The sequence below is a fragment of the Leguminivora glycinivorella genome, chromosome 18 (assembly GCF_023078275.1).
Source record: "Leguminivora glycinivorella isolate SPB_JAAS2020 chromosome 18, LegGlyc_1.1, whole genome shotgun sequence".
Taxonomy (NCBI): Eukaryota; Metazoa; Arthropoda; class Insecta; order Lepidoptera; family Tortricidae; genus Leguminivora; species Leguminivora glycinivorella.
Genome location: NC_062988.1, coordinates 15,464,421 through 15,482,298, shown reverse-complemented (window position 1 = coordinate 15,482,298; position 17,878 = coordinate 15,464,421). Strand labels below are relative to the sequence as shown.

Below are 17,878 nucleotides of genomic sequence, written 5' to 3'. Positions count from 1 at the left end.
CAAACCCGTACATTTTAATTATGCTTCTTGTTTTTTTTTTGTTTTGTTTATACTTATTATTTTTGTTTTAATTGTGTATTTTTTGTGTGTATTGTGGCAAACAAATAAATAATTATCTCTCTATCTATCTATCATTACGGATTTTGCTATACCAGGCAAAAGCATGTCGTAAGCACCATTCTCGTGGAATGCCGCTTTATAAGGTATTGCCGGTTTATGATTTCTCCCACCCAAAGCTCGGTCTTTGGCTCTGCAGAAGGACTCTTTAGAAATTATTTTGGCTTATAGAGTATCAGTGGAACCGTATTCCGTTTAGTTTTCCTCCTTGCCCATAGATCGAATTCACTTTTAAGTAAAAGAACTGCGTGTGAGCTCTCTATCCCCCGCAACAGAAACAGAAATCTGATCCGATTATGCTGCATTTGCCTTCGCAGATTTTAACACTGACCTGTCCGATTTCTACCTGTTATTGAATACTTGTTATCTATTAAGTATCCAAAATAACCAACAATACAGAAGCGCACTGTAGAAGCAGCATCAAACAAAATGTTACTAAATGAAAAGAAATTCTTAATCCACGCTCCTCTAAACAGTACGTGCAAAAGAGAGGGGAGTCGTTGATTCGATATCCGTGTACGGGGTCGGCTAGATAACGATCCGAACTGTAAAATTATCTATAATTATCTCTCGGGTTATCTATCAAACTTTGCTAGTATATAGACGGCGATTTCCTTTAGTTCACACTAGACATCATGAGGTTTCTAGTCGTGGTCCTGTTGTTCGCCTTGGCGTATGCCAAGCACGAAAAATATGAGGGGTAAGAAAAATTTGATTTCAACTTTTGATACCTTGTACACTTCTTGGAACTGACCCTGTAAACTTACATAAAATCTGGTCAATTTTAAATTAGATTCTTTTGCACAAGATTTATTTATTTATTTATTTATTCGAAGAAAAAATTTCACAGCATTAGGTACAGCTAAAATAAGTACTGTTATTAAACAATTTTAGTGCACTGCAGTTTCCTACAAAATGAACATACTTAATTATCCGTTTTTGGTCAGTAAATTATGTTACTTGTCTGTGTGATTTTTTTTTGCATCTCGAGGCATCCAAAAACAAGAAACTTGAACAAATTCAAAAGTACAGATTACTTCAAATAATAATCTACCAAAAAAGACAACTGAATAATTCCGGAATTCTGATAACCTCAACCAGTTGTAACATTTTAGATGGAAGTCCTACTATGTGGGACCAGCGTCCGCGGAACAGCTGAAGAACCTTGGACCTATCCTCGATCAGTATTCTGTCGATGTCCTGAGTCACCCCATCGTCCAACGGGAGGGCGTTGTTCTTGTAGCTCCGAAACACCAGGCCGGGTTCACCAAGGCTTTGGAAGATTTGGCTATTGACTATAAGGTTCATGCTGAGAATGTTAAAGCGTAAGTACACTTAATACTTTTTTTATTTATTGTACCTACAGTTTATTTTAAGCAGAAAGATTTTTTTAAAATGGCTGTCCCCTTTTTTGGCAGGAGGGATTTTGCTAACGACGACGTTAAAAACATACAACGCACGATAAGAATGTTTGATGAACATTTTGTGGTGGGAAGAAGTAGATTTAGTACCGTTGTCATTATGTGTTCATAATTGATGGGGTAATGTCAAATTTTACCCTCGGAGTTCAAAAACCAAACCATCGCGACTAAAACGGGTCTTAGATTTACCAGGAGAGTAGGTGTACCTACTTAATACTTATATTGACCGGGATATAGACCGTGATTACCTTTTTGATTCTTGTCGAGCTCCCGATATTTCGACGAATCAAGAAGGTAATCACGGTCTATATCCCGGTCAATATAAGTGTCAGGTAGTTATCTAACGCGCCGTAATAGTTTCCATAATATAGTTCCAAAGCCCGGATCCAGGAGGACAAACGTATCTATTCGTATTAAATAACAATCGAAATTTTTATCGCAAAAATAGATGCACCGAAAATTCACTTCATAATCTTGTTATTCAAAGATACAGCAGCTGATATTGCAATTGATAATATGCAAGAAGGAGTGGCGCTGGATGTGACAAATTCACGTAGTTTTATGATCGGGACTAATTTGAATCATAAGATTTAACATGAAAAGGCTGACAAAATGAGGGCATCATTCAATTGATTTATTATCCATACTCTATACTAATATTATGAATGGGAAAGTGTGTGTGTCTGTTTGTTAGTCCGTCTTTCACGGCAAAACGGAGCGACGAATTAACGTGATTTTTTTTAGTGGAGATAGTTGAAGGGTTGGAGAGTGATATAGGTTACTTTACTTTTTGTCTCTTTCTAACGCGAGCAAAAGCTAGTACAAGATAATTCTGACGACTTATGTTTACCTACGGGGTATCTTTTTTTTTTTTATACTACGTCGGTGGCAAACAAGCATACGGTCCGCCTGATGGAAAGCGGTCACCGTAACCTATGAACGCATGCAATGCAAACAGTGTCACATGCGCGTTGCCACCCCATTTGAAACTTGTACATTCCCTTTTGCTGTGTTAAGTACACAGCAAAAAGGAGTGTACAAGTTCCAAGGAGGGTTCGGGTTGCCGATGACTCTAAAGGACAATATACGGAACAAGTAGTATCTAGATTCGAGGACACGATATGGCATCGCTCTCTCTATCATTCTTACATATGTACCAATTAGTGTTTCACTGAGAGACACGGTTACGTTTGTTTTACTATGGAGTGAGCGATACATCCACGATTTTACATCCACGCCCCCGGCGATCTGTTATTAAATAGGGCCCTGCCATGTCTACAGCTGTTGACGTGAATGGAAAATCAGCCTTAATTCGCTGCGCTGGTAAATTTCCCATAATATTTTTTAAAGTTTGGCCAGCGATACGTTTACAGGTGACACAATTGTGGGCCGTGCTTCGTGCCAAATTCCTGCCTCCGATCGGCCATATCTCGTCTCGTACTGAGGCTAGCAATGACTGTGGCCCGGCATGTAAGAGACGTACATGTTCATGTGTAAAGATGAGTTTAGTTAGTGTGTGTTTAGCACGTAACAACATTGGATGCTTCTGATCTTAAGTACAATCTGAAGCATCCAGCCTCCCGCCTACTCTCAAGAGGCCTTGAGAGTCGATGAACGGGGCCAGGGTTAGTATGTGTGACTTGGGACTCAACCTGTGACCTTTGCGAAGCGTTTCAAGCTCTGCAGAGAATGACTCCTGCTGTGCAAGTTTAATTAAAGTGTGAACTGCGCCTGTAAGCTCCTGTGCTGAAAGTGTACCAGTTAATTTAGGCCCACGGGGCTTACAGTTATTTATGAAACGACGCACATAGGCCACAGTACGTTGTAGTTCTGTGTATTTTGAAAATCTGTCAAAATCTATAATAGATGAGGTTTCTGTGTTAGTAGTGAGCATTGATGTTACTTTAGTTTCAGGTAAGACCTCCGGCTCTACAGCGTTTAATTCTGGCCATTCATTCTCAGGCTTTAATAGAAACTCGGGGCCTTCCCACCACAGAGCTGTCTCTGAGACATGTTGTGGATCCACACCACGAGTTGCAAGATCACTTGGATTTTGTTTTGTAGGTACATGTCTCCAGGTGGCTCCGGGAGCAAGGCTGTCTATAGCTGCTACCCTGTTGGCCACAAAAGTTTTAAGCTTTGATCTGTCTGTTTTTAGCCAAGCCAAGCAGCAGCTAGAGTCAGTCCAGAATATTGTGCGAGAGACAGGACGTCTCCAGGCTCGTACTACAGCTGCATATGTTTGGGCTGCTAACAAGCACCCGGCCAATTCAAGTCTAGGAATAGATGTGCGACGGATTGGAGCAATTCTGTCCCTCGCACACAGCAAATGTACTTTCTGTTCACCGGATTCAGAAATAGATTTAACATAAATGCAGGCTGCATATGCAGTCTCCGCAGCGTCAGAAAAACAGTGTAACTCTATTGTGTAGGTTGCCTCACATAATACATATCTAGGTATGCTAAGTGATTTAATGTGATGTAAGTTTTTAAAGAATTTTGACCAGATATGCTGTATTTCAGGAGACACTGGCTCGTCCCAAGCTTTGCCTTCTTTCCATAAGGTTTGAATTAATATTTTAGCTTTAACTGTGCATAGACTTAAGAGTCCTAATGGATCAAAGACTTGGAACGTTTCAGATAAGATTTTTCTTTTTGTAACTATTTTATCAGAATGATCATTTTTAATGGAAAAGTTTAGTACATCTTGGCTAGGTTGCCACCCTAGTCCAAGTGTTTGGCAAGCTTGACTCAATGCTAAGTGATCATCTTTATTAATATAATCCGACTTTAATAGCGCGTTAGAATTCGAGCGGTATTTACGTAAATTGAAACAACCAGAGGCTAAGGCCTGTGAGACACCTGCTTGTATACGAAGCAGCTCTATTTCAGAGTCTGCGCCTGTTAATAAGTCATCACAGTAAAAGTCATTTTGTATAATAGTCCTAACTAAAGGATCCTTGCTTTATAATGAAAACTAATCAATCTAATGATTAATCTATTGATTCTGTTATCTTTTCGCATAGTTTTTATTATTACGTAGCTACAATTTATCTATCGTAAGCCTTTTACGTACTTATATTTTATTATGTAGGTATTGTGGTTGTATAAATTTAGAGGATGGATGATCTTCATTTCGACTAAACAGTTTAATAGAAAAGTAAATCATTCAGAATTTAGTACTCCCAATGCCATTAGAAATAAGCTACTTGCCTCCTAGTCAAATCAGCTTCTTTTTAAAAACTATCAAAACAAATTTGAACGACTTGCTAATATGGAATTTATATGAAATCGAATTGTGTGACGTCACGGTCAACTGTATAAATTGGATTTAAAAATAACTTCTATCCATGTTGTTCTTATAATTATCTGATGTTTATATTTTGTTGAAGTGTGAACGCAAACCCCTGCATAAACTATCACTGCAATGTTGTCGGCATAACTTTCGTGCTTGTCGAAAACTCTCTCTCTGCCTAGCTAATTTGCCGTGTCATTACTACTGTATAATTTAATTTGATTTCTTATTTAATATAAGTCTTAAAAGTCGCTTGTGTTATTTATTTCATCAGGTTATGGGCCTCTCCCTACCTGTTAAAGTTAGTTTCGAGAAATATTAAGTGTTTGTTCCAAAACAATAAAAAGTATATCGCGTCAAAATTAACCTCAAAAGTCGAGAATAGTTTCGGTCGCCGGAGTTATTTTTTTCAGCTTTTCAGCTTAAAAAGTTGTAAAAGATGGCATCAAACAGTCATATGATGGCCATAGATAAGCTCACAGGCCGTGACAATTGGACAAGTTGGAGTTTTGCCGTCCAAGCCTATCTCCAACATGAGGAACTTTGGGACTGTGTTCAAGGTACAGAAACAGATACTAAGAAAGATTTAAAGGCAAAATCAAAGCTTATACTCTTAGTGGATCCCATGTTGTATGTTCATATACAAGACGCAAAGTCGGCAAAAGAGGTATGGGGCAATTTAACACAAGCATTTCAAGACTCCGGTTTGTTACGGAAAGTTGGTTTATTAAAAGACTTGATAAATACAACCTTAGAAAACAGTAGTAGTGTAGAAGATTATGTGAATAAATTAATGTCTGCAGCGCACAAGTTGCGAAATATATCATTTAAAGTAGATGATGAGTGGCTCGGGACACTTATGTTAGCAGGTTTGCCGGATGAGTATAAGCCCATGATAATGGGGATAGAGAGTTCGGGTGTAAAAATTAGCGCAGATATGATAAAGACAAAACTCATGCAAGAAGTTAAAAGTACTGATGCTACCGCTTTTTACACAAACTCCAGAAACAGATATATTAAGAGTAATTCATCTCCGTCTCAGAACAAACCTAAGGGGCCACATTGTTTTTCATGCAATAAGCATGGGCATTTGAGCAAGAATTGTTGGCACAAAAAGAACAAATCAGAGGCTAAAAATAATAAAGATAATTGTGGTTTCGTCGCAGCATTTTCAGCCATGCAGTCAAATAATAATATTAACTGGTATGTAGACTCTGGTTGCTCCAATCATTCAACAATGCACCGAGAATGGTTAGAAAATGTGAGAGCTCCGCCTATTAATAACATAGGGTGCCCTCTATTTCGCCTATCATTAATTCGCATAATTTGAATTCGCATAACAGATTTGGCATAACATAATTGTTCATAACATTGAATAAGCATAATATTAAAAATGCATAATTCTTATTTCGCATAACAATGAACCTGCATAATTGAAATTTGCATACTATTATTTCGTATAACTTTAATTATTCTAAAATGAATTGCTATACTTACTAACTGTATGGAGCAAGCGATTGGATTAATCAGGGGCTGATTTTCTAATTTCGAGCGTTCGATTTTGAGTGTTTAATTTTATCTGTCTGTCTCACTTATTAAGCATGAAAAAATAGGGGTAAGTAAGGTACAGCGGGGCAAATCTCGAGTGGGGGGCAAATGTAACTGGTCAATTACTTCCATGTTTTACAATATGTTTGCATTATTAAAAAAAACTGTTTATTTTTAAGAAACATACATGCATTTATGAACTTATCTGGTAATCTTAAATTAAAAAGTTATATAGTATATATTATAGTATAGTAGTTATATATTATAGTTACATTACTTATTAAGTTTTTTCGTTTTTCCTAAGTGTTTTTCAGAAAATAGAGTGTCTACCAGTTATGTAGTAAGCGTGTTGAGTGGGTACATGTAATAATGGAATAATGGAAATAGTGTAATAATGGAAAAAATGGATTAGTTACAATTGCCTTTTTTAGTCTAGATTTGCCCCGCTGTACCTTACTAAATAAATTGAAAATGGATAGTATTTAAATAATATTATTTCATCGTTAAGATTTTCGCAGATCGCACATACAGATACCAGAGCAAGCGGAAGATTCCAATATTGAACCGCGAGCGTAGCGAGTGGTTCAAAAAGTGTAATCTTGAGCGTTGCGAGGGTTTCAAGGCACATTAACCTTCGTACAGTCAGCAGCAGAAGTTCCGTAGCGGGCAAGGTGTTCACAATAATCCTAACAGGCTCTTATTGTCTTAAAAATAAGATCGTGTCAAGTTCATTTTGAACACCTTGCCCGCTACGCAACTTCTGCTGCTGACTGTACGGCACGTTAAACATTGCCACCGAGTTTGAAAACCAAATTTTTCACCACCCCAACACGAACAAAATACTGAATATAAAACATCAAACTAAATCAAATTCATCGATTTCTTCAATATTTATAATTCAAAATCATCATTTATAGGTATAATTCTATCAGCTACCTTAAGACATCAAGTTAAAATTTGTATGAAATCACTTTGCACTCTTGTGGATAAAATGCAATTTTGCTATCTGTTTTCGAACAGAAAAGTAACGCCGTGTCTTGCGTGGGCCGTCGCGTCTCATAGGTACTTCCATATCGATAAGGTTTGATTTCGTAATTTTCGTATGCGTCGCATCGCCGTCGCGCGACCATCGCGCGACCGTCGTCCACGCAAGCCACGGCGTAAGCCGTTACCCGTTAGTGTGGTGAAAATATAATTTTCTTGTATGCCATTTAAACATTCTACGAAACAAAGTTATGCTTATTATACTTATACCAATTCATCGTTATAACAATTTACATTATGCGCATTAGCATTATACGAAATCTGTTATGCGAAATAATGATATGCGTATTAAACGTTATGCGTAATAAACGGTATGCCAATTCATATTAGGAGTATTCAGTTATGCGAATTAATATAGACCCAATAACATAACAATTGCTAACAACCAAAAATTACATGTTGAATGTTGTGGTGATTTAACCATACAGGTACCGGACAAGAATGGTGGAAGTAGTGCAATTCTGGTGAAAGAAGTGTTATATGTACCTGAATTAGCTACACATTTGCTATCTTTGAGTATGATAATAAAATCTGGTTGCAATGTAGATTTTCATAAAAAAGGCTGTAATATAAAAAACCAGACCGGGCAAATAGTAGCTACTTGCACTGAAATCAATAATACCTATAAGGTTAATGTTTTTAAAAAGGAAGCTAAAGCGATGACAGCTACCACAGCGACAGATACCTACTTAATGCATCAGAGAATGGGACATTTGAATTTGAATGATGTTGATAAAATACCAAACTGTGCTACCGGTGTTCAATTAGTACAGCAGTCTGAAAAAGGTGTATGTGTGTCATGCTTAGAAGGAAAGCAAACCAGACAACCTTTTCCAAGCAATGGCTCCCGGGCAAAAGAGTTGCTAGAGCTCATCCATAGTGATGTATGTGGTCCGCTACAAACCGCATCAGTTGGAGGTTGCAGAATGACCTGTGGGCTGAGGCAGTGGCGACTGCGGCGTATATTGTAAATCGCTCGCCAACCCGTGCACTTGCTTACATCACACCTGAAGAAGTATGGACAGGAAACAAGCCAGATTTAAGCCATATGAGAATATTTGGATGCAAAGCAATGGTGCACGTACCAAAAGAAAAACGACAGAAATTGGATGCCAAATCAAGTGAGTTTATTTTTGTTGGTTATTCGGAATGTACTAAAGGATACAGATTTATGAATCCTAAAACCAAGAAAATGATAATGAGTCGAGATGTCGTGTTTCTTGAATCAAGTGTAAAGCGAAACATAGTTCCTGCCACGCCTGAAAACTCTGAAACAAAAAGAAAAGAAGTTAGTCATAAACAATTGAAGAAAGAATATAATATAAAGAAAAATGTAGTATACTTACCTTTAACAGAACAGCCTGAAGTGAGGTCTGATGAAGAAGAAGATGAAGAAGATTATCAGTCTACACTGGAACTTTCAGATACACAAAGCTTCACTTCTACTGTGTGTGATGTTCTTGAAGACACCGGTTTAGCTACACCGAGGACTCCGATAGAGCCAGAATCACCAAGCTCAAGTCCTATAGTAGATGAAAACCACACAGATGAAACATACTTACCTGATCATGATGAGAGCTTTCATACTCTTCCTTCGTATAAAGAGAAACTTAGACTACGCCGTGACAAGCAGGATGTTGATATAAAACCAACCTCTTATATGTGCATGAACGTTGAATCTACACCAAGTTTGCTCAATAGCGACCCTCAAAGCCTTGAGGAGGCTCTTAAAGATGATAAGGCGACAGAGTGGATTAAAGCGATGCATGAAGAATATCAATCATTAATAAATAATAATACTTGGTCACTTGTAGATAAACCGGCTGGTAAAAAGATTATACCATGCAAATGGGTATGTAAATAAAGCCTTTTTGCTACCTATTCAGCCTACAACTCTTGTGAGTATCTATGACATGGCCATGACTTTGACAGCTGTATTTTTCACATAAAATGTCAAAGGCTTTATTCTATAAATAACGTTACATTGTAAATCGTTTAAAATATAAAGATAGGGAATAATAGCATTAAATGTTGTTTCTCTTTTTTTAGGTAAGTGTTTTGGTTGTTACATGTTCAATGTGCATTATAATTTAAATATCTTTGTTTGTGCCTAATAAAACATTCTCTTTTTTAGAGCAACAACTTTCGTTATTATTTTAGAAGAAGATAACATATTATAAAACAACATTTGTACGGCTATTAAACAACAATGGAAAAACTGAAATTCGAATTTGTTGTTAAAGCGGGCGAAGATCCAAAAACAAATGTCTGCTGCATTACGTCAATTATAGACACGGACAAAAATATTTATTTGATGCCGGAGAAACTGCAACCAGTGAGACTGCATGAAATGATTTCTAAAACCGCGGCATATGAGAGAGTCAAACTTACGTTACAAAAAAGACACGATAAGAGACAGGTATGGATATCACTGACACCAGAACAGATGAAAGTTTATTTGGACGAAGACGGAAATATGCAGTTTAAAAATTATTTATTAGAAGAAATGACACTTGAACCTCCATTACAGACGCAAGCTACGGGTATCTCGGAAGAGGCTTTGGCAAAGATTTTACAAAATTTTACTGATAATAAGAGGGACATATCCAAAAACTACAACATAAAGAAGCTAACAGAAAAGATGGTTTTAGAAAAGTTTACAAACAAAACAACAAATGCAAATCAATGGCTTACTACTTTTGAAACCGAATGCCATCGAATAGCAATTGAAGAAGATACTCAGAAAATTGAGGCGCTTAGGCTGTTTTTAGAAGATTGCTGTTTGGATTGGTACCGGTCAATGATAATTAAACATACAATAGACTCGGACTGGACGCAATGGAAGAAAATGTTTTGTGAAACTTTTGCGGACAAAGGTTGGTCGCCGGTCAGGTATGCAATGTTCTTTAAATATAGACAGGGATCATTACTTGAATATGCTATAAAAAAAGAAAGGCTTCTGCTAGAGATCAATAAAAATATGGATAAATCTACGTTGATAGACCTTATTGCTACAGGGCTACCAATATTTGTAGCTGATAGAATAGACAGAGAAGATCTTAAGGAAACGGAGGATTTATTTAACAATCTTAGAGGTTTAGAGCACCTAGTGAGCAAGAAGATTTGGGAAAGGAAGCCGGTGAGTTTAGAAAATAAGGGTAAGGAGAATAAGAATGGAAAAGATTATCATCCATGTAGAATTTGCGAAAAAGAAAATAAGGGAAACCGGTATCATCCTGAATCTCTATGCTGGTTTAAAAATAAAAATAGTGATGGGCCGAAACGAGAGCAGATAAGAAGTGTTAACCATTCAGAGTTGGAGGTAGAATTAAATGAAATTGATCCAAAAAACTAGTTATTCTGCCATTAATTAAAACAAAGCTAGTGTTAAATAATACTTTACATCTTTTTGGAATCTATGATTCAGGATCAAATGTATCTTTAATAAGTTCGAAGTTATTACGTTTTAAAAATAATTCTATTAATAATAACGGTGTAACTGCTAGCTTGAAAACAATTAATGGCGTTAAAAATCCTATAGGAATGGTAACTTTAAATATAAAGATTTTTGATATGGAACATGACGTTAATGTGTTCGTTATAGATGAGACAAACTTTGACTATGATTTCTTGATTGGGTTAGATTGTATAAAACAATTCCACCTTAACCAACACGACACTTTGGAAATTTCACAAAATACACGGATGTTAGGAAACCTAGAAAGTGACCAAGGTAAAAACCCCGGAAGAGCTATAATGTATCCCGATGTAGGTTTCGAAATAGAAGAAAAACAAAATAATGGCTTAAAAGATAGTGATTTATCTATAAAAGAAGAGATTCAAAATAAAAAAGAAAAGATATATGAAATAAACTTTAATGAACACATAGAGGTTAAAAACTTCGATGCTGTAGTGAGTCATCTGACTTCGCAGCAGCAATCTGAAATAGATGAATTGATTAATAGATATAAACCACTTTTTGCAAAAGATAAGTTTGATATAGGTACGGTGAAAGATTATGAGGCACACATTGACCTCCAAATAGATAAATATTGTAGCAAAAGACCTTATAGGTGCACAATTGAAGATAGAAAAGAAATAGAACAGCAGGTGTCACAGCTATTACAAAAAAACTTGATTGAGGAATCTTATAGCCCTTTCGCCGCTCCGGTAACATTGGCATATAAAAAAGAAGACGGGAGAAAAACTAGGTTATGTATAGATTTCCGAGATCTAAATAAAATCGTGGTTCCTCAATCACAACCGTTTCCATTAATTGAAGACTTGATGATTAAAACTAGGAAGTGTAAATTTTTCTCAACCTTAGACGTAAATTCAGCATTTTGGTCAATCCCTATGAAGGTTGAGGATAGGAAAAAAACTGCTTTTGTCACTCAAGAAGGGCATTACCAATGGACATGTCTTCCATTTGGTTTGAAGACGTCACCTGCCATATTTCAAAGAGTCCTTAGTAGCATTATAAGAAAACATGGTTTATCAGAATTCACAGTGAATTACATTGACGATATTTTGATATTTTCGGAAACATTTGCAGATCACATCAAACACTTGTCTTTACTTTTAGAGGCAATATCAAAGGAAGGGTTTAGACTGAAGTTTTCAAAATGTAACTTTGCTCAAGATTCCGTCAAGTATTTAGGGCACGTGATACAAAACAATACGATTTCTCCACTTAAGGATAATTTAATTGCAATTAGAGATTTCCCGACACCAAAAACACAAAAAAATGTTCGTCAATTTTTGGGTAAAATTAACTTTTACGGAAAATATGTTCCAAACATATCTATTATATTAGACCCTTTACATAATCTGTTAAGAAAAGGACAGGCATTTATTTGGTCCGAAAGTTGCCAAAAATCCTTCGAGACCATTAAGCAACTATTATGTTCAAAACCTATTTTAGCAATATTTGACCCAGATCTACCAATACATATTTACACGGATGCATCAATCCAAGGCATAGGAGCGATATTAAAACAACCACAAAATAATACAAAAGAAAAACCTTGCGCATATTTTTCAAGAAAATTAAATGACACACAGAAAAAGAAGAAAGCGATATACCTTGAATGTTTGGCGATAAAGGAAGCAGTAAAATATTGGCAATATTGGCTCATAGGGAAGAAATTTACTGTTTTCTCAGATCACAAACCACTGGAAAAGATGAATATTAAGGCTAGGACAGATGAAGAATTAGGAGACCTAACATATTATCTGTCACAATTTAATTTTGAAGTCGTTTATTCTCCAGGGAAATACAACGTAGAAGCAGATTGTTTGAGTAGGAATCCGGTGTTAGAACCAAGTGAAAATCAAGATGAAATACTAAAAATTGTAAATTTCATTCAATTAAAAGACATTATAGACGATCAAGGTAAAAATGATGAAATAAAAAGAAATAGAGACAAATTGAAGTTAAAAGATAACGTATACTATAAAAATATTAGAAAAAAAGATAAAATTATATTAACAGAAGATTTTTGTAAAATAGTGATTGAAAATACACATAATTATTACTGTCACTTAGGCATAAAGCAAATGGAAACAAAGATTAAACCATTTTATGTGGCAAAAAATTTATCTAAACATATCAGAGAGTTTTGTGACAACTGCGAAATATGTATAAAAAATAAGTCAAGAGGAAAATATAAATATGGATTAATGTCACACTTGGGTCCTGCTACATCCCCATTCGAAATTGTGTCTATAGATACTATTGGTGGATTTGGTGGCTCACGCTCTACAAAAACATATCTACATTTACTTGTAGACCACTTTACTAGACATGCCTATATTTTAACATCTAAAACACAGAATGCTAACGATTTTATAAAACTTATTCAAAAAGTTCCACAGAACAGTAAAATTGGTTTGATTTTATCTGATCAATACCCAGGTATAAATTCAAGAGAATTCAAACTTTATTTAGAAAATGAAGATATACCCATTGTGTTCACTGCAGTGAATGCTCCATTTTCCAATGGATTAAACGAACGGTTAAACCAAACTTTGGTCAACAAAATCCGTTGCAAAATTAATGAAAGAAAGGATAAACTAGCATGGACTACTATTGCTCACGAATGTACGCAAAGATATAATGAAACTGAACACACAGTGACAGGGTTTTCCCCGAAATATTTATTAGAAGGACAAAATGTGGATATTTTACCGAAAGAATTGAAACAAAGAGGAACGTGGAAGAACTTATTAGAAGACAGAGAAATTGCGTTGGAAAATACAATAAAGTCACATAATTATAATAAAAAACAATTTGATAAAAATAGGAAAATATGTGAGTTCAAAATAGGAGATTTAGTTTATGTTGAAAATGGAAACCGCTTAAATAGAAAGAAACTCGATGAAATAAAGGTAGGGCCATATAAAATCATTGAAAAAATATCAGACTCCATCTATAAAATAAACACGGGCCACAAGAAATTAGAGTCGAATTTTTTTCACATAACGAAACTTGTTCCGTTATCAAAATCATTTAATTAGTTGTGTAAATGATATAATGTGTTTTCTCATAAATATCATGATGAGATATTTATGAGACTGGGAGGGGGAGATGTAAATAAAGCCTTTTTGCTACCTATTCAGCCTACAACTCTTGTGAGTATCTATGACATGGCCATGACTTTGACAGCTGTATTTTTCACATAAAATGTCAAAGGCTTTATTCTATAAATAACGTTACATTGTAAATCGTTTAAAATATAAAGATAGGGAATAATAGCATTAAATGTTGTTTCTCTTTTTTTAGGTAAGTGTTTTGGTTGTTACATGTTCAATGTGCATTATAATTTAAATATCTTTGTTTGTGCCTAATAAAACATTCTCTTTTTTTAGAGCAACAACTTTCGTTATTATTTTAGAAGAAGATAACATATTATAGGTATATAAAACAAAAATGAACGAAAATGGAGATATAACCCGTTATAAAGCCAGGCTTGTTATTAAAGGTTATAAACAGACAAAAGGAATTGACTACCATGAGATATATGCACCTGTTGTAAGATATTCCTCCGTTAGATATCTCATTGGGTTAGCTGCAAAATATCAGCTAAAGATACATCAAATGGACGCTGTCACAGCGTTCCTTCAGGGCGATGTTGAGGAAGAAATATACATGTCTCCGCCGCCATATTTTGAACAAGGAAACAAAGTGTGCTGTTTAAACAAAGCCATTTATGGGCTAAAGCAAGCAAGTAGACAATGGAACAAGAAATTAAACAGTGTTTTATTGGAAATTGGGTTAGTTAGATCAAAGGTGGACCCATGTATATACTATAGAATATCAAATAAAGAAGATATATTGTTTGTAACTGTATATGTGGACGACTTGCTATGCTTGTTCAATAATGACAACACTGCTACTATGATCAAAGAAAAGTTGCAAGAAAAGTTTCATATGAAGGATATGGGTAGAGTGACCCAATGTATTGGTTTCAAGATTACTGAAAACAAAAATAAAGAAATATCACTTGACCAATCAATTTACATAGATAAGATTTTAAGTCGGTTTGGCATGTTAGATAGCAAACCAATATGGACCCCAAGCGAAGCAAACATACAATTAATGAAAGCTGAAAGTAATGAGCAGGTACTGGCTGATATACCTTATCATGAGGCAGTCGGATGTTTATTGTATTTGTCTCAAGGGACAAGACCCGACATAGCATACATTGTCAATTCATTGAGTAGATTCAATAGTCAGCCTACGGCTCAACACTGGACGACGCTGAAGAGGGTCCTAAGTTACTTGAAGGCTACAATTAATTACAAATTGACCTTTAATTGTAATAATGAAAATATCACTGGTTACTGCGACGCCGATTGGGCCGGTAACACTGAAGACCGAAGATCGTGTACAGGGTACACATTTATTTTTCAGGGTGCTGCCATAAGTTGGTGTTCGAAACGTCAACCAACTATTGCATTATCAACGACAGAAGCGGAATACATGTCGTTGTCTGCAGCTGTACAAGAAGGACTCTGGTTAAAGCAGTTACAAGATGACTTCTGGCCAGAGCTCGCACAATCACCTATAACCATATTTTGTGATAACCAAAGTGCAATTAGCATTTCAGGTACTGAGACATTCCGTGCTAGAAGCAAACACATAGATGTCCGGTATCACTTCGTGAGGGAAAAGATAGCTACCAAACAAATTGTGGTCAAATACATGAAGTCTGAAGATATGGTGGCTGACGTATTGACCAAGGCGCTGCATCAACCAAAGCATAAGGCTTTTACCAAAGCAATGGGTTTGCGTCCAGTGGAGGATGTTGAAGTGTGAACGCAAACCCCTGCATAAACTATCACTGCAATGTTGTCGGCATAACTTTCGTGCTTGTCGAAAACTCTCTCTCTGCCTAGCTAATTTGCCGTGTCATTACTACTGTATAATTTAATTTGATTTCTTATTTAATATAAGTCTTAAAAGTCGCTTGTGTTATTTATTTCATCATATTTACATAATTAATATAAGAAACTAAGACTAAACTTAAAAGCTAGCTAATGTCTAAAATAGGCCCTTGAGGCATTGTACCAAGGATACTGGTGACATTTCCTCGCTGTATGTTTTATTTCGTGCATGGTGTAAAATATTTTATTTTAACTACAGTCAAGTTCCCTATTGGTCCAGTTTTGGTCTCACTTTTGATACCAATTTGACAGTTCATCTTTGTCATCTTACTTCTATGGTTTTACCAAAATATCGCCGATAAATGCCTGGACAGTATATCATCGTTTGCAGACGTGTTTTCTTGATTCAAAATACATATTTTTAATTTCAATATTTACAGTGCCTTGGACTACGATGATACACTGATTGCAGCTAAGAAGGCTCGAGACTTCACGAGAAACAGCGGAAGAAATGTTCCTTATGACAACTATCAGACTCTGGATACGGTAAGTTAAAAATAATACCGAACTATTTAACCATTTGCCTCTCAATAATATGATCAATGCAGCAAATGATTGTCGATTGGAATCACTCTTATGTAGGTAAAACTTCACCTGTTCAGTGAGAGAAATTCTCCTTGAATTCCTCTTGAGTCTATGAATCCAAGTCTTTAAAGTAAACAATCACGTGAGTTATTAATACATATTTGATTTTATGTTCTCATTTCAGATCTACGCTTATTTAATCGATGTTGCTGCTCGTTTTCCTAACACAGTCACTTTGGTCAACCCCGCGAATTCGTTCGAAGGCCGTCCCATCTACTACTTAAAGATTTCCACCACCAACTTCCAAGATGAAAGAAAACCCGTGATCTTCATTGATGGCTGCATCCACGCTAGAGAGTGGATTTCACCACCTTCTGTTACCTGGATGATTCATAAGTTAACCGAAGATGTGACTGAGCCTGATCTTCTGGAGAATTTCGATTGGATCATCCTGCCTGTGGTTAATCCTGATGGATATGCCTTCACCTTCTCATCGGTAAGAATGGATTTTGCTCAAAATTATATTGTGTAAATTAAATTTACTTTAAAAAAAGGGAGACAGTTCAAAGTGAGTTTGTTATTTCCAGGACCGTTTCTGGCGGAAAACTCGATCAACTGACAACCACTCGTTAAGTGGCTCGTGTCCTGGAGTAGACGGCAACCGGAACTATGACTTCTTCTGGGGCACCGTTGGCACCAGCAACTCACCTTGCGAAGACACATACGGCGGGAGCCGAGCCTTCTCCGAGGTCGAAACCAGAGTTGTAAGGGACCTCCTCCACGAGTACCTTCATCGCATGGCTTTATACTTGACCATGCATAGCTATGGCAGCATGATTCTCTACGCATGGGGTCATGATGGATCTCTGTCTCACAACGCTTTCGCTCTCCATACTGTTGGTGTCAACATGGCTACTGCCATAGATGCCGCAAAACTGCCGAGATTCTCTAACTATACTGTTGGCAATTCTGTATTGGTGCTTTTCTACGGCGCGTCTGGTGCCTCTGACGACTATGCGCATCTTATCGGAGTTCCTTTGTCTTATACTTATGAACTGCCTGGTCTCCAGGGTGGTTTACAAGGATTCCACCTTGATCCTATTTACATAGAGCAGGTGTGCCGTGAGACGTGGGAAGGCATCATTGTTGGAGCTAGAAGAGCAGGGGAATTGTTTAGACGATAAGAATTTGATTAAAGTATCTCATATTTTTGTAACGTGTTTTATTTAGATGAATAAATATCTTCTTCTTTTATAATATTATCATATTTAATTTAATCACAGGAAAAAACATTCAGTACCTAATCTAATAAAGATAAAAAAAGTAGTTAAAAATGAGTAGAGTATGAGTAGTTAGAAATGAGGTGATTGGTTAAGAAGATAACCAAATACATAATACTGTAAATCTTATCAATATCGTTTGAGTTGGTTGTCTATTGTTTGCCCGACAGTCATTTAACATAATATTCATTTGCCCGAAT

General features: G+C 36.2%; 1 protein-coding gene across 1 annotated transcript; it reads left to right on the top strand.

The window, feature by feature from the left end:
• Positions 1-718: 718 nt before the first annotated feature.
• Positions 719-17,609, top strand: LOC125235847 (carboxypeptidase B-like). The gene is made up of 5 exons (XM_048142456.1): positions 719-817; positions 1,233-1,442; positions 16,254-16,359; positions 16,583-16,894; positions 16,986-17,609. The coding sequence occupies exons 1-5, from the start codon at positions 753-755 to the stop codon at positions 17,580-17,582; spliced, it is 1,290 nt and encodes a 429-aa protein (XP_047998413.1). The 5' UTR covers positions 719-752; the 3' UTR covers positions 17,583-17,609.
• The last annotated feature ends 269 nt before the right edge of the window (positions 17,610-17,878 follow it).